The following is a 19,965-nucleotide window of genomic DNA, read 5'->3' on the forward strand; positions in this document are numbered from 1 at the left end:
CCTGCACCACTGCTCCACCCATCACACCCCCCATCACCCACCAACCGACAAACACTGCCCATCCATACGCAATGCTGCACTCAGCATGCTGCATCTCAGCTGCACATAGTACCAGACTTACAGGCCACACAACCACCACACACAGGTCATACACACTGGCAACTATTCGACCATGACAGTCACATCACCCACACACCTTGCAGGATGCACTGCCCTCTGTCTTGCAGGAGAAGGTGGCACATAACAGCCAGCAGCTGGAGAGATCTGAGGGAGGACAGGTTCGCCTACATGTCCTCGCGTCCTTGGAGGAGACTGTGCTGAGGGTCATTGGGCGGGTTGTCGCTGCAGCCATGACAACATGCCGTGCTGGAGATCCCGATGGGGGTCTCGGAATATTTAATCCTCCTTCTCGTTTCCCACATCTTCCTCTTCCCACAATCTTTTCTGACTCATGTGCTGCAGAGGCTGTCAGCACGCACGTCTTACTTGCTCCTCTCCCCGCTCCACAACTCAACCTGTTTCCCTTTGTCATTGCAGATACCCAACAACACGTGGCTGCACCGTCCAAGGAGAAGGAGGAGGAGGAGGAGGAGGGGGACACTGAAGCCACACAGTCACTTGATCTGACATTCACATCCACCAGCTCAGAGACTGACACTGCGCGTCCTTTAGAGGAGGGATCTGCACGTGGTGAGACACCGAGCACAGGTGTGCAGGAACCGGGACAGGGGGAACGGATACCACAGGTGCCAGCTCGCTGGAGGGCGAGGTCGCTCATTAGTTCTGCCGCAGAGGAGTCAGATGAGGACTTCGATGGGCCAGGCTACAGAAGACGGCTGATGGGTGTACACCACCAAATGCTTGGGGCACTGGAAAGCCTGCCAGAAAACCTGCGCACAATGTCAAGGGGCATGGAGGTGTCCAGCTCCAACTTGACACAGAGCTTTACGCAGAGCTTGGAGCCCATCCTTTCCAACATAGAACGGGTGGTCGCCTCTATCAGCGCACCTATAGAACCCACCATGACACAATGTCTGATGACCGATGTCGCGGCTTCCATTGCAGCACAAACCGATGTGATCAAAGGTCTGCAAACTACAGTTGCTGCTCAGACTGCTACAATGGAAGCTCAGACTGCTGCTATCATGGCTCTGGGGACCACTGTGGAACGGGGCTTCCAGGGCATCACAGAACTCCAGCAATCCGTTCTCCAGCTGATCACCAGGATTGCTGAGGCGCCGCCCCGGGAGAGTGGCAGTGGCGCCATGGCAGTCGGACCTGCTGACCTCTCTCAGGATGACAGCATTCCTGCACCCACCCCTACCACTCTGCCAGTGCCCTTGCTGATGCCTGTCTGTCAGCCAGCCAGGCCAGACTGCTGCAGCCCATGTTGAAATGGTGCAGTCTGAAGCCGAGCCCTCCCGGCCCAGTGCTGCTCGAGGTCGTCCTCCAAGGCCATCTGCACTCTCCTCAATTGAAAGCCAGCAGCCTCCCACCACCCATGCGCCAGCCACTGGGGATGCACCGTGTAAGAGCACTAGGATAGGTAAAGGCACATGAACAACAGGCTCTAAGGGTCTGCACAAGGGTGAATAGTTCTGTTCTGTTTCCATAATTTTACTTGTTAATTGATAAATGTGACTTTGAATTTGCATTTGGTGGTGGTTTTAATTTGTGCAATGAACTCAGAGGGAAAGCAATGTGCAGTCAGATGGTCGGTGATTTGATGGTCATGTGGGAGTGGACTGATGAGGAGTTTTGGACTGTTGGTGAGTTGGGGGATGTAGTTCATATTATTGATAGCAGGCACGGATCATGCGAGCACGCAGAGCCCTCACAGACAAGGCATGTGTTCCCTGTTGCACCCTTGCATCTTCCTCCAATTCCTCCTCCTCTTTGTCCCCCTCCTCCTCCTTTTCCTCCTCAGCCTCCTCTTCCTCCTCCACTTCTGGCTCAGGGTCTTCTCCGATCGTCGGTGGCAAGGGCTAGTTCCTCATGATGGCGCGGTTGTGCAGCATGTAGCATTCCATCACAAATCTTCCCACCTGCTCAGTGGAGTACTGCAGGAATCCTCCAGAATGGCGCAGGCAGCGGAAGCATTGTTTGAAGAGGCCTATGATGTGCTCCACGACTTTGCGTGTGGCAGCATGGCTTTCACTGTAGGTCTGCTCTGCACGTGTGCGTGGGTTCCTGACCGGAGTCATGAGCCATGGCTCAATGTGAGGGAATAGACCTTGTCGTCCAGTAGCCAGCCTTTGACTTACCAAGCCGAGTGGAAGATAGCTGGCACGTTGGACTGCCGTATGACGAAGGCGTTGTGACTGCTGCCAGAGTAGCGGGCATCGACCTCCATGATTCGATGCATGTGGTCGCACACCAGCTGCATGTTCAGGGAGAGGAAGTCCTTTCGGTTGACGAAGGCGGCCGAGTTGATATACGGGGCATGCAGGGCAATGTGCGTGCAGTCAATGGCACCCTGCACCATGGGGAAGCCAGCAATGTGAACGAACCCCCGTGCTCGCTCGTTCTGCTTGTCTCTGTCGAATGGGAATGTGATCAACCTGTTCCTCATCTCGTACAGTGCGTCTCTGACCTCCCTTGTGCAGCAGTGAACTGCAAACTGCGAGATCTTGCACATGTCGCCAGCAGAGGCCTGAAATGATCCTGAGCCGTAGAAGTTCAGCGGCACGGTTACCTTCACAACCAAAGGCAATACTGTCCTTGCCCTGCTCTGAGGCTGTAGTTGTGGCCGCAGCAGCTGACAGATCTCCGTCATGGCCTCCTTGGTGAATCTCAGCCTTCTGATACAATCCTCCTCGCGCATGTTGAGGTATGAGAATCGGTCCTTGAAGGCCCTCACTGGATGTGGCCTCCTGCTCAGTGTCCTGCGCCTCATCCTGCTCCCTCTCCTCGCAGCTTGACTTGCTGTGTGGCCTCTCTGCATGCTCCCAGTCGTGCTCAATGCACAGCAGGAGCCCTAGCAGACCACCCATGGTTGCCAGGAATGTTGTTCAACCATGGTTGTAACTTTCCAAACCGTAAGGCAGTACCTGCCAAACCACTCTCAACTGTACTCTTGGAACTCTCAGTAAGAATAGGGAGCTTCAAAAAACACTTCCTGTTCCACCAGCAGCCAGAAGCAATAATCCAGCAACTAATCTGCAACAAGTGCATGGTCCCTTTAATTGGGACTGGTGGGGGGTCCTCCAGGCCATCTAATGTTCAGGTGTGCATGGTTAAGACTGTACATTGAGTTGAGCGTTAAGTTCCCAAACGGTGTCTATCACTTTAAATCAGCGTTGCACACCAATTGTACGCATTTTCTCCCTACTTTACATGCTGCTGGCATTCGCTCCCTGAGCACGCATTAATACCTATACCAAAATGGCGTCCGCCGTACGTCACACTCCAGAACAAGCCGTGCCTCTAGCCAAGCTGTTCCAGTACAGCTACAACAGTGGCATCTACCCAACAATGTGGAAAATTGCCCATGTATGTCCTGTCCACAAATAGCAGGACAAATCCAATCCGGCCAATTACCGCCCCATCAGTCTACTCTCAATCTTCAGCAAAGTGATGGAAGGTGTTGTCGACAGTGCTATCAAGCAGCACTTACTCACCAATAACCTGCTCACCGATGCTCAGTTTGGGTTCCGCCAGGACCACTCGGATCCAGACCTCATTACAGCCTTGGTCCAAACATGGACATAACAGCTGAATTGCAGAGGTGAGGTAAGAGTGACTGCCCTTGACATCAAGGCAGCATTTGACCGAATGTGGCACCAAGGAGCCCTAGTAAAATTGAAGTCAATGGGAATCAGGGGGAAAACTCTCCAGTGGCTGGAGTCATACCTAGCACAAAGAAGATGGTAGTGGTTGTTGGAGGCCAATTATCTCAGCCCCAGGACATTGCTGCAGGAGTTGCTCAGGGCAGTGACATCGGCCCAACCGTCTTCAGTTGCTTTATCAATGACCTTCCCTCCATCATAAGGACAGAAATGGGGATGTTCGCTGTTGATTGCACAGTGTTCAGTTCCATTTGCAACCCCTCAGATAATGAAGCAGTCCGTGCCTGCATGCAGCAAGACCTGGACAACATCCAGGCTTGGGCTGATAAGTGGCAAGTAACATTCGTGCCAGACAAGTGCCAGGTAATAACCATCTCCAACAAGAGAGAATCTAACCACCTCCCCATGTCATTCAACGGCATTACCATCACCGAATTCCCCACCATCAACATCTTGGGGGTCACCATTGACCAGAAACTTAACTGGACCAGCCACGTAAATACTGTGGCTACAAGAGCAGGTCAGAGGCTGGGTATTCTGCAGCGAGTGACTCACCTCCTGACTTCCCAAAGCCTTTCCACCATCTACAAGGCACAAGTCAGGAGTGTGATGGAATACTCTCCACTTGCCTGGATGAGTGCAGCTCCAACAACACTCAAGAAGCTCGACACCATCCAGGACAAAGCAGCCCGCTTGATTGGCACCCCATCCACCACCCTAAACATTCACTCCCTTCACCACCGGCGCACTGTGGCTGCAGTGTGTACCATCCACAGGATGCACTGCAGCAACTCGCCAAAGCTTCTTCGACAGCACCTCCCAAACCCGCGACCTCTACCACCTAGAAGGACAAGGGCAGCAGGCGCATGGGAACAGCACCACCTGCACGTTCCCCTCCAAGTCACACACCATCCCGACTTGGAAATATATCACCGTTCCTTCATCGTCGCTGGGTCAAAATCCTGGAACTCCCTTCCTAACAGCACTGTGGGAGAACCTTCACCACACGGACTGCAGCGGTTCAAGAAGGCGGCTCACCACCACCTTCTCAAAGGCAATTAGGGATGGGTAACAAATGCTGGCCTCGCCAGCGATACCCATATCCTATGACTGAATAATAAAAAACGTGCGTGTGCAGCCAAGACTTGGCACTTCGAGAGACCATGCCGCACCAAAACAACGGGCGCTAGACGGCCCAATTTCTAGCCCCTCATTTCTTAGAACAAGCCAAGTGAACTAAATATTGAAAGTGATCATACCTGGGTTGACAATTGTTAATGGCAAGGAGCACTTACATTTCCTTTCTTAGATTTTAACAAGGCTGCAACAGCCTGAAATTTTCTATCAATCTGCTGAATACTGCATTTATTAACATTTTAATCGGACAACCTTTGATCTTCCAATCAAAGTGAACTGATTACTAGCCTACAGCAACTGGGTTAGACGTGCTGAAAGTAATTTCTCTTTGAACTGTTGGCGACTGATGGTGCAGTTTGTTTAGAATTGTCCTTTCACTACTAGGTCCAGAGTTTGAATCTAGCCCAGACTGAGGGGATGAAAGCCTATTAGGGACCTACATGAAATTAGTTCGGGAAGACTCGGCTCAGTTGCCACTGGGATTGGACATACCTTATTTGCTAATATTCAGCAAGATCACTGAGAAAGCCTTAAAGGGCAGCTGATTTTGGATGTGGAAATGCCATACTGTGCAGGAGAACAGGGTCACAAGCAACTCACAAGCCCTGACAAACCATTCCTCAAAGCCTAGGCATCTTGGTCCTAATTATGTTTGCACATTTCTTACAAATTCTTTGGGTCTAGAGTACATTTTTTTTCTTCTGTTTGCCATCATCAGTCACTCGAATAAGTGGATCAAACATCCCTTATGATCAGGAGTACAGCTTTACTGTCAATGCACACCTTTATTGACATCCTGAGGTGGTGAAAGGTGCTATATAAATGTAAGTATGTTTTTTATTTCTTTTAATATCTAGTTAAACAATAGCATGACGCAGGGATTGTAACATAAACCACTTTGTATAATGGATAAAATGATCTTGCACATGCCACTGTGTGTTCTTCTCTCTTTACAGAAGGTGGACTGAAAAGCATTCTCGTGAGATGAAGCTGATCATAAACCAATAAACGGGTTTATCTAATATAGAGTACATAAGTGGACAAAATAAAATTTTCTATTTCCTACCACACCTTGTATCATAACATAGCCACCCTTGATCCCCCTGTCCTTGAAAACTACTGCCCCATCTCCAACCTCCCTTTCCTCTCCAAAGTCCTTGAACATGTTGTTGCCTCCCAAGTCTGTGCCCATATTTCCTGTAACTCCATGTTTGAATCCCTCCAATCAGGTTTCCTCCACTGCCACAGTACTGAAACGGCCCTTATCAAAGTTACAAATGACATCCTATGTGACTGTGACCATTGTAAACTCTCCCTCCTCATCCTTCTCGATCTGACTGCAGCCTTTGACATGGTTGACCACATCATCCTCCTCCAATGCCTCTCCTCCATCGTCCAGCTGGGAGGGACTGTGCTCGCCTGGTTCCATTCTTATCCTTCCAGTCGTAGCCAGAGAATCACCTGCAATGGTTTCTCTTCCCGCCCCACACTGTTACCACTGGAGTCCCCCAAGGATCTATCCTTGGCCCCCTCCTATTTCTCATCTACATGCTGCCCCCCGGCGACATCATCTGAAAACACGACATCAGGTTCGACATGTACACTAATGACACCCACCACCTCCCTCGACCCCTCCACTGTGTTTGATTTGTCTCACTGCTTGTTCGACATCCAGTACTGGTTGAGCAAAAATTTCCTCCAACGAAATATTGAGAAGACCGAAGCCATTGTCTTTGGTCCCCAACACAAATTCCGTTCCCTAGCCACTGACTCCATCCCTCTCCCTGGCCGCTGTCTGAGGCTGAACCAGACAATTCACAACCTTGGCATCCTATTTGACCCTGAAATAAGCTTCCAACCACATATCCGCTCCATCACCAAGACTGCTTACTTCCACTTCCTTGACATCGCCCATCTCCGCCCCTGCCTCAGTTCATCTGCTGCTGAAACCCTCATCCATGCCTTTGCACCTCTAGACTCAAGTATGCCAAAACCCTCCTAGCCAGCCTCCCACCTTCCATCCTCCATAAACTTGAGCTCATCCAAAAATTTGCTGCCCGTATCCTAACTCGACCAAGTCTCGTTCACCCATCACCACAGGGCTCGCTGACCTACATGGCTCCCGGTCCCGCAATGCCTCAATTTAAAAATTCTCATCCTAGTTTTCAAATCCCTCCACGACCTCACCCCTCCCTATCTCTGTAACCTCCTCCAGCACTACAACCCACCGAGATCTCTGCACTCTTCCAATTCTTGCCTCCTGCGCATCCCCGAGTATAATCGCTCCACCATTGGCGGCCATCCCTTCAGCTGTCTAGACCCTAAGCACTGGAATTCCCTCTCTAAACCTCTCCACCTCTCTACCTTTCTCTCCTCCTTTAAGACACTCCTGAAAACCTACGTCTTTGACCAAGCTTTTGATCACCTGTCCTAATATATCCTCCTGTGGCTCAGTGTCAAATTTTGTTTAATAATCGCTCGTGTGAAGTGCCCTGGGATGTTTTACTATGTTAAAGGTGCTATATAAATGCAAGTTGTTGTTGTTGTTCTGGGGGAAACACACTTACAAGTTAACAGTCCCAGGGCTAACTGGTACCAGTTTTTATTACAAGCAATATGGGTTTACTCTGCCATACTCGTGCTTAGGGGGCACAAGCTTAAAATTAGAGCTAAGCCATTCAGGGGTGATGTCAGGAAGCACTTCTTCACACAAAGGGGAGTGGAAATCTGGAACTCTCTCCCCCAAAAAGTAGTTGAGGCTGGGGGTCAATTGAAAATTTCAAAACTGAGATTGATAGATTTTTGTCAGGAAAGGGAATTAAGGGTTACATAACCTAGGCGGGTAAATGGAGTTGGGATATAGTTCAACCATGATTTAACTGAATGGCGTAACAGGCTCTAGGAGCTGAAAGGCCTGCTCCTTTTCCTATTTTCCTATGTGTGTGTTTCTGTCTGACTGCCCAGAGAGATCTCTGTCTCTCTCACGATTTCAGACTCTCTGTCCAGAGGAAGAGTGGGAAACAAAAACTCTGCTCTGACCCCTGCGTATTAACTCTGAGTACCAAGGATTAGGAGTTGCCAATGAAAGTTACAACCCAATGATAAGCCACCCCCATGGTGTGGAAACCTCCCACACCTGTTATGTCTGTTCAGCTAAACCTCCTGCCAGGCAAAACAAATGTAAATCATCCTAGTACCAAGGTGCAAAGTACTCTGGGATGTACACAATGACTTCCCATTATTTCCTAATTAACATCTTAGCTCCAAATGGTAGTTAACCATTGGTAGGCTAAATCTAGCCTTTCACCAATTTTATAACATGAATTAAAACACAACCCCTTCGAGGCCATATAGCTAAAAGTTCCAAAATGTTATAACACCTTTCTTGATGGTTTATCTTGCTTTAATTATGTGGGCCTATAGATTCAGAAAGAGCTATTGTATCATTAGTGGGTAAATCCTAATCAGAACCACAAGGTCTGTTAGTATCAGCCACTTACATGGAAATGATGTGGAGAACACAGATTTAAAATCTACATTGGACCCATTAAGATTTTATGTGGCCCATGAAGACAAACAGATTAGACACCCCTACAATAGAGTGAGCTCTTCCAGGGGGGAGGGATGGTTTAAGGTGTGATAGAGATCACTTTACTATAGATCTATGTATAGGTGTTAGCCATGGCTCAGTGATATCCCTCTCACTTCTGGGTCAGAAGGTTGCCCACTCCAGGGAGCAAAATTCCAGGCTAACACTTCAGTACAGTACCGAGGTCCCATCTGCCCTCTCAGGTGGATATAAAAGATCCCAAGGCATTATTTCAAAGAAAAGCACGGGAGTTCTCCCTGGGCAATAATTATCCCTCAACCAAACATCACTAAAACAGATTATCTGGTCATTATCACATTGCTGATTGTGGGACCTTGCTGTGCACAAATTGACTGCAGTGCTTCCTACATTACAACAGGGGTTGCACTTTATTGGCTGTAAAGTGCTTTGGGAGGTCATGAAAGGCACAATATAAAGGCAAATTCTTTCTTTCCTTCTGATGCATGCTGCAAGTTACTTTCAAGCACTTCAAGCGGTAATACAAAGGGGTTCCAGCATACCTCAACTTGAATGAGTACAAAATTCACCAAAAAGATTAATAAAAATATATCCTTATACTAGGTACAGAAACGAGCCTTCACCCATAAGGCTGGTTGGGTTTAAATCAGGGCTGTGCTCTCCCAGCAGTAGTCAGGCACTCACTGCAATGTTATCGAGTTTTATATGCAGCGTTAAACCAAATGCGTCCCCGCCCGACTGGTAACACTGGATGATTTTGGCGATACATCTTTTGCCAGCGCTTGGCGGAAAGTTTGGCTATTTACTTGGGTTTGCCGAGAAACAATTGTCAAGCAGCCTGTTGGTTTGATGAGAGGAAACTCTGTGTGTGAGCTCTTTGCTGATTTAGCTACATTTAGCTGCCAATGGGCTTGTGGGACAAGGCAAATTACTACAATGAGGCAGCAAGTACATTGAATTAACTTGTCTGAATAAATTCTCAGTGGCATGGTGCGTTCTGGTCTTTTACAAAGAGAGCAGCATCTGTCATCGCAGCCACAAGTGATGAATAATTCTCAAATGGTAAATTTTATTCCCTATCAGTCAGGTTGCCAAGGAGAGGGAGATATTTATTCCCTCTGTTTGGTTAACCTAATGCAATTCCTTTAATGTGTTTTTTCCTTTTTTCAAAACAATTCTTTGTGCTCGTCAAGGTGAGGGACATTAGTGTTGTGGAATGGAACACTTTCCATTTTCGGCACCCAGTGTCAGCCTCAAGCACTCCCAGCTCAGGTACTAGCACTGCTGGTTGTCGAGTAAAGCTCCCTCTGCTCTGCCTCGAACTACGCGCCTCAGCTCAAACCTCAGAAGAGCGCCCCCTACCCACTTTTCTATTTCCCACACCAGTCAACCTGCAGTCTGAGATTGCCAGTTAGTGCCAACTTAGGGGCAGCTTTGTCCCATGGGTTCATTCCCCTACAACCTTCATTAAAACTGTGCAAGCACTGTTAAACCGAGCAGACATCCCATCAGTCAGGCTGGAAGAGAACGCAGCTCCAAAGGGATTGTTTCTTTTTTAAATGGAGATGTTTTCTCAAGCATTTCTAAACAAGTTTAAATCACAACGTGAGTCTGTGCTTAACAGGTACCACCTGATAAATAGGATTATTTTCAATTCTGACCAACAAGCCCCAGTTGGCTGGTTTCGGTGATGCACTAAAGCTTTTTCCACATTTATTACTAATGGGAGTAATTATAGAACTGTAACTATGACTGTGATTTGAACTGAACGTTTCGATTTAATGTACACTGGGCTTTGTTCCAGCCATTGAGCGAACAATGCATTCCATATGTCTTTGTAGAACGCACACAAGTCCCTGTAAATGGTGTGCAATTGGGTGAGCAAGCTGTCCAAGAGGAAACACTGGGGGTACGTAATACAACTCTGACAGTGTCAGCTGTGGCTCTGTTGGTAGCACTCTGGCCTCTGAGTCAGAAGGTTGTGAGTTCAAGCCCCACTCCAGAGACTTGAGCACATAATCTATGCTGTCAGTGCAGTACTGGGGGAGCCCTCTTTTGAAAGAGATGTAAAAGATCCCACAACACTTTTCAAAGAAGAACAGGGGAGATCTCCGCGGCGTCCTGGCCAATATTCATCCTTCAATCAACATCACTAAAAACAGATTATCTGGTCATTATCACTGCTGTTTCTGGGACCTTGCCGTGTGCAAATTGGCTGCCATGTTTCGTACATTACAACAGTGACTACACTGCAAAAGTACTTAATTAGTTGTAAAGCACGTTGGGACGTCCTGAGGTTGTGAAAGGAGCTATATAAATGCAAGTCCTATTTTTAATCTGTGAAATATGATTTATAACCAGAAGTGGGCAAACCCGACAACCCATCCGTGACTTTGTCACCCCATTTCTAATCAGTGTCAAGAGTGGAATACAGATCATAACACAGCCCCCTCATTATCTCTTTTGTTTGTACCACACACCAAGAAACTAACTCAGTACTGTCCCCCTACCACCCCTCCCCCTCACATACAAGAGAAGGGAAAGCCAACCAGGTGTCTCTGTCCTAATCACTACCTAACGACAACGAGTGGAACGATCGAGCTCGGCTGTGATACCCCAAAGGATTCAACAGCCAATGTGCACTGCCTCAGTAAGCTCAGACGTGAAAAATGGGTACTTGGGCGAGGAACTGGAGAATCATCAGCACCCACGGACCTGTACTGCAGCAGGACTAAGGGACTTAAGGACAGCAGACCAGATAAGGAAACAAGTAAGAAAATAATTCAAATAAAATCTTAATTGTGAATTAAATGGTGAGTCGATTCCGGTGTGATTCTTATAGCAGTGTAAAACAGATTTCAGTCTGACAACATTTCTATCAAATAAGGAAAAAGAATGTCGGAGATAATAAATTCAGCTATTAAAAAAAAAGATTGATAAAGATTAATTTTGCGAGACTCTGTTGCTGTTGGCTCAGTTGGTAGCACTCTCACCTATAAGTCAAGAAGGTCATGGGTTAAATCTCCACTCCAGAGCCATAAGCCCACGAACTAGCTAACACTCCAGTGCAGCACTGAGAGAGTACTACACAGTCAGAGGTGCTATCTTTTGGATGAGATGTTAAACCAAGGTCTTGTCTGCTCTCTCAGGTGGATGTAAAAAATCCCATGGCACTATTTCGAAGAAGAGTGGGGGAATTCTCCCCAGTGTCCAGGCCAATATTTATCCCTCAACCAACATCAATAAAACATAAAAATATTACCACTTCCTACAAGCCAGCTACCCCTACTGTACCAGAATGTAACCACTTCCCACAGCAGTTATCTTTGGGGATTTTCAGTGCAATTGCTGAACCAAAAATAGTTGACTTGCACCCACTGATTACTCAGTTGAGATCGGTTAAAATTGCTTAGAGATAATTTTCATCCTCTCAGTCTAGGCTGGACTCAAACCCAAATCCAAGGGTAGCGCAGTGCTCTCACAGTGGCTGGATGGCAGTAGTTTGGAACAAAGCCCAGTGTACATTAGATTGGAACATTCGGTTCAAGTCAGAGTCAAAGTTGCATTTCCACAATTGCTGCTATCAGTGGAATATTTGGAAACAAACTTCAGTGTAATGTCAAGTCTGCCAACTCGGACTTGCTGGCAGCAATTTAAACTAGTCCTGTTCATCAGGGCATCCCAGTCAAAAAGAGCTTCACCAGTCATGATTTAAGTATGCTGGGAAACGTCCGAGAGGCTACAGAGATGGCTAGTGTTGGACATGGGAAAGTATCACCCTGGTGCAGTAGAGGGCAGAGTAGAGGGAGCATCTAGATGTGCTTGCTATACCTTACCTGGGAGTGCTCGACACTGACACTAGGTGCCTGAAACAAATAATTGTTCCATTCCCACAAACAACTTCTGCCATAAGCACGACTAATGCTGATGGTGCCATAACAAACAACACTCATGAATACTTGGATGTTTCCCAACTGTGGGATTGGTCCAATATCCTTACATAAAGTTTACGTCATTCACATTTCTAGTTAGGTTTAGTACCTGTCCTTATTTGGAGCAAGCACTCTATTTCTGAGTGTGCTGTGTGGAAATTTGTAACATCCAAACCAGACAACAAAATTATTTTGTTTTTTTCCACCATTGTGTCCCAAAGGCGTTTACTCATGCTGGGGGAGCGAGCGGTTCCACAAGTGCCAGCTCTCCAGTACCTCAGTCAAGTGGCCATTCGTCATTTGTGAGTCTAGACAGCAAGTGTTGGCAGGCTATTTGACGGTGGATGGCATCACAGCTACCCTGTCCTCACCCAATCTCCACACGCAGAGCACTTTTCAGCAGGGGTCGCTGGATAGCAATCGGAGAGAAGAAACCCAGGCTGGTTTTGTTTTTCGGGTGCGATGCATCATATACCATTTCCCACTTTGAGGGGATGGCAGTCAGCCTTGTGACAATGCTGCATCGTAATCGAGGGTCACTAGGGCTGTGTGTGACTTCACCATCAAGCTTCTCGTGCTTCACTTGTAATCTCTTGCTGGCCTTACGCAGATTGAGAACTTGCAAGGACATCTCCACGTTTGGCTGCTCCACAGCGCAGTGTGACAGGCACCGAACAGTTACAACACTTGGCTACATAACTAGTGCTTACATGGAACATTTATTCCAGATGCTTTCCAGCTCCTGAAATGGCTGCATGAGTAAAAGAAGATACTAAATAACTACCGGAGTAAAATCAGGCTAGAGCACGGAGCAGGAGCGAGCGAGTTCGTCTGTCACAGCTCCGTCTATAAGTTCCTGAGCCGGATGAGACCATTGAGAAAACATTGAGAGGGGATGGTCAGTGGAAGTTCTCCTGACACACGCAACCTTTCTTGTGGCCAATAACCCAGCAGCACTGGCAGAAATCCAACTGCTACAACCCCTTCAACCAGGAGAATAGTGTACAGTGTACAACAACCTGAGGAGATAATATGATTTGCTCAGTTATAGAATCATAGAAAGGTTTCAGCACGGAAGGAGGCCATTCGCCGGCTCTATGCAAGAGCAATCCAGTTAGTCCCACCCTATCCCCGTAGCCCTGCAAATCTTTTCCTTTCAAGTACTTATCCAGTTCCCTTTTGAAAGCTACGATTGAATCTGCCTCCACCACTCCCTCGGGCAGTGCATTCCAGATCCTAACCACTCGCTGTGTAAAAAAGTTTTTCCTCATGTCACCTTTGGTTCTTTTGCCAATCACCTTAAATCTATGTCCTCTGGCTCTTGACTCTTCCGCCAATGGGAACAGTTTCTCTCTATCTACTCTGTCCAGACTGATTTTGAATACCTCTATCAAATTTCCTCACACCTCTCTGTTCCAAGGAGAACAACCCTAGTCTCTTCAGTCTATCCATGTAACTAAAGTCCCTCATTCCTGGAATCATTCTAGTAAATCTCTTCTGCACCCTCTCTAAGGCCTTCACATCTTTCCTAAAGTGCGATGCCCAGAACTGGACACAATACTCCAGTTGTGGCCGAACCAGTGTTTTATAAAGGTTCATCATGACTTCCATACTTTTGTACTCCATGCCTCTATTTATAAAGCCCAGGATCCCGTATGCTTTTTTAACCAATTTCTCAACCTGCCCTGCCACCTTCAACGATTTGTGCACATATACCCCCAGAACTCTCTGTTCCTGTACCCCTTTCAGAGTTGTGCCCTCTAGTTTATATTGTCTCTCCTCGTTCTTCCTACCAAAATGTATCAATTCGCATTTTTCTGCGTTAAATTTCATCTGCCACGTGTCCGCCCATGCCACCAGCTTGTCTATATCCTCTTGAAGTCTATCACTATCCTCCTCACTGTTCACTACCCTTCCAAGTTTTGTGTCATCTGCAAATTTTGAAATTGTGCCCTGTACACCCAAGTCCAAGTCATTAATATATAGCAAGAAAGGCAGTGGTCCCAGCACCGACTCCTGGGGAACATCACTGTACACCTCCCTCCAGTCCAAAAAACAACCATTCAACACTACTCTAAATTTCCTGTCCGTTAGCCAATTCTGTATCCATGTTGCTACTGCCCCCTTTATTCTATGGGCCGCAATCTTGTTGATAAGCCTACCGTGTGGCACTTTATCAAACGCCTTTTAAAAGTTCATATACACCACATCAACTGCATTGCCCTCATCTACCCTCTCTGTTACCTCATCAAAAAACTCTATCAGATTAGTTAAACATGATTTGCCTTTAAAAAATCCGTGCTGGCTTTCCCTAATCAATCCACACTCGTCCAAGTGACTGTTAATTATGTCCCGGATTATCATTTCTAAAAGTTTCCCCACCATCGAGGTTAAACTGACTGGCCTGTAGTTGCTGAGTTTATCCTTACACCCTTTTTTGAACAAGGGTGTAACATTTGCAATTCTCCAGTCCTCTGGCACCACCCCCGTATCTAAGGATGTTTGGAAGATTATGGCCAGTACCTCCACAATTTCCACCCTTACTTCCCTCAGCAACCTAGGATGAATCCCATCTGGACCAGGTGACTTATCTACTTTAAGTACAGCTAGCCTTTCTAGTACTTCTTCTTTGTCAATTTTTAGCCCATCCAGTTATGTGGACGATTGGCAGTTACTTCGGAATCTGAACTTCTCTAGTTCTTTGTGTCATCAAGAAATCGTAAGATATATTTGTAAACAAGAACGCTTTATTTTACAAGAGAATCTGCTGTCTCAGACATTGCATCCAGCTCTCACAGTAACTCATGCTGTACGTATGGAGGTTACAGCAATTACTCAGCCTGTACACCAGATGGTGATGTTCTGGAAATCTATTGACTGCCTCAGCAGAACAACTCACCTTGCAACTCAAGGCAACCTTGATAATTGAGGTGCTAAATAATTGATGTCAGCCCCGGCTCCTGGTTGCTATTTTGTGAACTGCGCTACCAAGAATGCAGGCTAAGACATCAGGTGAAGATGCAGTCATGCTCACTAGTTAAGAATGATGAGTTATTGGCCAGCTACCAATACCCCACCACCACAACAACAAACATCCATACAACGCTCCCCGCACAATAAAAACCACCCAGGGGCGTGGAGAGGGCAGACGCTGAGCAGGAAAGGAGCACGGGGATTGGGGAAGAGGCAAAAGGCACAAAGGGAAAGATGTTTGAGAGGCTTTTGAAGGAGAGCTAACGGGCTGGAACTTGCTCCGACTGGCATGGCACATCCTGCGGACAAAGACTTAGTTCGTAGTTTCTGATGGCCACTTGCTCCATTTTAAGTTCTCTCTCAGTTCAGCGCTGTGATATCAGCGCACCTTTCTCCGTACTGATAGACTCTACGGGAATGGAAGCCCCGCCCACAGAATCCGTCAAGAAGGGAAGCCCCGCCCACAAGCAGGCAAGTAAAACTCATTCATTTAAAGTGAACATGTCTATGTTAGTGTAAATAAAAATTTAACATACCTTATTATAGAAAGCCAAGCAAATGATTTAATTTAATGAAGTTCTCTGTAGCCAGGAGTATGAGTCCCCGAAGGCTATGTTACCTACCCGGTGCCAGGGTTAAGGACATCTCCTCCGGACTGGAGAAGAACTTGGAGTGGGAGGGGGAGGATCCAGTTGTCGTGGTCCACGTAGGTACCAATGACATAGGTAGGACTAAGAAAAAGGTTCTGCTGAGAGAGTTTGAGCAGCTAGGGACTAAATTAAAAAGCAGAACCACAAAGGTAATAATCTCCGGATGATTACCTGAACCACGAGCAAATTGGCACAGGGTAAATCAGATCAGGGAGATGAACGTGTGGCTCAAAGATTGATGTGGGAGAAGTGAGTTTCGATTCGTGGGGCACTGGCACCAGTACTGGGGAAAGGGGGAGCTGTTCCGTTGGGACGGACTACACCTGAACCATGATGGGACCAGAGTTCTAGTGAATCGAATAACTGGGGAGGTAGATAGGGCTTTAAACTAAATAAGTGGCAGGGGAGGGACTTGGTGGAGAGAAATCGAGAATGCTAAAGAGAAAAGACAATGAAGCAGTGCAGGAAAGTGATTGGGATAAGGATAACCAGATTGTGTCAGGAAGGGTCAGAGCGTACAAACAAAAGAGTGAACTAACAAATAGGGTCCAGGTAAGAAAAAATGGTAATAAGACAAATAAAGCCATAGTACTAAAAAATGTTAAGATGTCTAAAAATGTTAAAAAGACAGATCTAAAGGCACTGTATCTGAATGCACGAAGCATTCGTAATAAGGTAGAAGAATTAGTGCAAATAGATGTAAACGGTTACGATATAATTGCAATTATGGAGACATGGCTGCAGGGTGACCAAGGCTGGGAGCTGAATATCCAAGGGTATTCGATATTTAGGAAGGACAGGCAAAAAGGAAAAGGAGGTGGGGTGGTGTTAGTAAAGGATGAAATCAGAGCAATAGTGAGAAAGGATATTGGCTCAGAAAATTAAGATGTAGAATCAGTCTGGGTGGAGTTAAGGAGCACCAAGGGGCAGAAAACACTGGTGGGAGTTGTCTATAGGCCTCCAAACAGTAGTGGTAATTTAGGGGATGACATCAAACAGCAAAGTAGAGATCCATGTAATAATGGTACTACAGTAATCATGGGTGACTTTAATCGACATATAGCCTGGCCAAACCAAGTTAGCAATAATACGGTAGAGGATGAATTCCTGGAGTGTGTACAAGATGGTTTTTTAGACCAGTACGTTGAGGACCCAACTAGGGAACAGGCTATCCTAGATTGAGACTTGTGCATTGAGAAGGGGTTAATTAATAATTTTGTTGTGCGGGGTCCTTTAGGGAAGAGTGACCATAACATGATAGAATTCTTCATTAAGATGGAAAGTGAAGTCACCCGATCTGAAACTAGGGTTCTAAATCTAAACAAAGGAAACTATGAAGGTATGAGGAGTGAGTTGGCTATGATAGATTGGGAAGCTTCATTAAAAGGCATGGCGGTGGATAGGCAATGGCTAACATTTAAGGAATGAATGCATGAATTCCAACAGTTATACATTGCTTTCTGGTGCAAAAACACAAAAGGAAAAATGGCCCAACCATGGCTAACAAAGATATTAAGGATAGTATTAGATCCAAAGAGGAGTCGTATAAAGTTGCCAGAAAAAGTAGCAAGCCTGAGGATTGGGAGCAGTTTAGAATTCAGCAAAAAAGGACCAAGAAATTGATTAAGAGGGGAAAAATAGAGTATGAGTAAACTTGGAAGGAACATAAAAGCGGATTGTAAAAGCTTCTACAAGTATGTAAAAAGAAAAAGATTAGTGAAGACAAATGTAGGTCCCTTACTGTCAGAAATGGGAGAATTTATAATGGGGAACAAGGAAATGGCAGAGCAATTAAACAAATACTTTGGTTCTGTCTTCACAGAAGAGGACACAAATAACTTCCCAGAAATGCTAGGGAACAAAGGGACTAGTGAGAAGGAGGAATTAAAGTAAATTAGTATTAGTAAAAAAATAGTGCTGGAGAAAATAATGGGACTGAAAGCCGATAAATCCCCAGGGCCTGATAATCTGCATCCCAGAGTACTAAAAGAGGTAGCCATGGAAATAGTGGATGCATTAGTTGACATCTTCCAAAATTCTATAGATTATGGAACAGTTCCTGCAGATTGGAGGGTGGCAAATGTAACCCCACTATTTAAAAAAGGAGGGAGAGAGAAAACAGGGAACTACAGACCAGTTAGCCTAACATCAGTAGTAGGGAAAATGCCAGAGTCTATCATAAAGTATGTGATAATAGGACATTTAGAAAATATCAATGGGATTAGACAAAGTCAACATGGATTTATGAAAAGGAAATCGTGTTTGACAAACCTACTGGAGTTTTTTGAGGATGTAACTGGTAGAATAGATAAGGGAGAACCAGTGGATATGGTGTATTTGGATGTTTAGAAGGCCTTTGATAAAGTTCCACATAAGAGGCCAATGTGCAAAATTAAAGCACATGGGATTGGGGGTAATATATTGGCATGGATTGAAAATTGGTTCACAGACAGGAAACAGAGAGTAGGAATAAATGGGTCTTTTTCGGGGTGGCAGGCAGTGACTAGTGGGGTACTGCAGGGATCAATGCTTGGGCCCCAGCTATTCACAATATATATCAATGATTTGGATGAGGGAACCAAATGTAATATTTCCAAGTTTGCTGATGACACAAAACTAGGTGGGATCGTGAGTTGTGAGGAGGATGCAAAGAGGCTTCAAGGCGATTTAGACAATTTGAGTGAGTGGGCAAATACATGGCAGATGCAGTCTAAAGTGGATAAATGTGAAGTTATTCACGACAGAAGGAAAAACAGAAAGGCAGAGTATTATTTAAATGGTGATAGATTGGGGAATGTTGATGTAGAAAGGGACCTGGGTGTCCTTGTACACCAGTCACTGAAAGCAAACATGCAGGTGCAGCAAGCAGTTAGGAAGGCAAATAGTATGTTGGCCTTCATTGCAAGAGGATTTGAGTACAGGAGCAAGGATGTCTTACTGCAGTTATACAGGGCCTTGGTGAAACCACACCTGGAGTATTGTGTGCAGTTTTGGTCTCCTTACCTAAGAAAGGATATACTTGCCATAAAGGCAGTGCAGCGATGGTTCACCAGACTGATTCCTGGGATGGCAGGACTGTCGTATGAGGAGAGATTGGGTCGACTAGGCCTGTATTCACTAGAATTTAGAAGAATGAGAGGGGATCTCATTGAAACGTATAAAATTTAGACAGGGCTAGACAGACTGGATGCAGTGAGGATGTTTCCGTTGGCTGGGGGGTCCAGAACAAGGGGTCACAGACTCGGGATACGGGATAGCATATTTAGGACTGAACTGAGGAGAAATTACTTCATTCAGAGGGTGGTGAACGTGTGGAATTCTCTACCAAAGAAGGCTGTGGAGGCCAAGTCACTGAATATATTTAAGAAGCAGACAGATAGATAGAATTCTAGACACAGAAGGCATCAAGGGGTATGGGGAGAGAGAAGGAATATGGTATTGAGATAAAGGATCAGCAATGATGATTTTTTTAAAAATTTGTTCATGGGATGTGGGCATCACTGGCAAGGCTGGCATTTAGTGCCCATCCCTAATTGCCCTTGAGAAGTTGGTGGAGATCTGCCTTCTTGAATCGCTGCAGTCCATGTGGTGAAGGTTCTCCCATAGTGCTGTTAGGAAGGGAGTTCCAGGATTTTGACCCAGCGACGATGAAGGAACGGCAATATATTTCCAAGTCGGGATGGTGTGTGACTTGGACGGGAACATGCAGGTGGTGTTGTTCCCATGTGCCTGCTGCCCTTGTCCTTCTAGGTGGTAGGGGTCACGGGTTTGGGAGGTGCTGTCGAAGAAGCCTTGGCGAGTTGCTGCAGTGCATCCTGTGGATGGTACACACTGCAGCCACTGTGTGCCGGTGGTGAAGGGAGTGAATGTTTGGGGTGGTGGATGGGGTGCCAATCAAGCGGGCTGCTTTGACCTGG

The 19,965-nt window shown here is 46.3% G+C and overlaps 1 protein-coding gene across 1 annotated transcript; it reads right to left on the bottom strand.

Moving 5' to 3' along the window:
* Window positions 1-1,985: 1,985 nt before the first annotated feature.
* On the bottom strand, window positions 1,986-2,824 carry LOC137334472 (putative nuclease HARBI1). Its single transcript, XM_067999153.1, has 2 exons — window positions 2,265-2,824; window positions 1,986-2,190 (listed from the first exon to the last, which is right to left on the bottom strand). The coding sequence occupies exons 1-2, from the start codon at window positions 2,822-2,824 to the stop codon at window positions 1,986-1,988; spliced, it is 765 nt and encodes a 254-aa protein (XP_067855254.1).
* Between the last annotated feature and the right edge of the window lie 17,141 nt (window positions 2,825-19,965).

This window comes from Heptranchias perlo, chromosome 18 (assembly GCF_035084215.1).
Source record: "Heptranchias perlo isolate sHepPer1 chromosome 18, sHepPer1.hap1, whole genome shotgun sequence".
Taxonomy (NCBI): domain Eukaryota; kingdom Metazoa; phylum Chordata; class Chondrichthyes; order Hexanchiformes; family Hexanchidae; genus Heptranchias; species Heptranchias perlo.

Bases quoted from the DNA above. Each gene is read 5' to 3' on its own strand.
- LOC137334472 (XM_067999153.1), bottom strand. From the start codon at position 2,824: ATGCGCGAGGAGGATTGTATCAGAAGGCTGAGATTCACCAAGGAGGCC. The intron at 2,191-2,264 runs GTAAGTCAAAGG...GACTCCGGTCAG, and splicing joins GCTATCTTCCACTCGGCTTG to GAACCCACGCACACGTGCAG.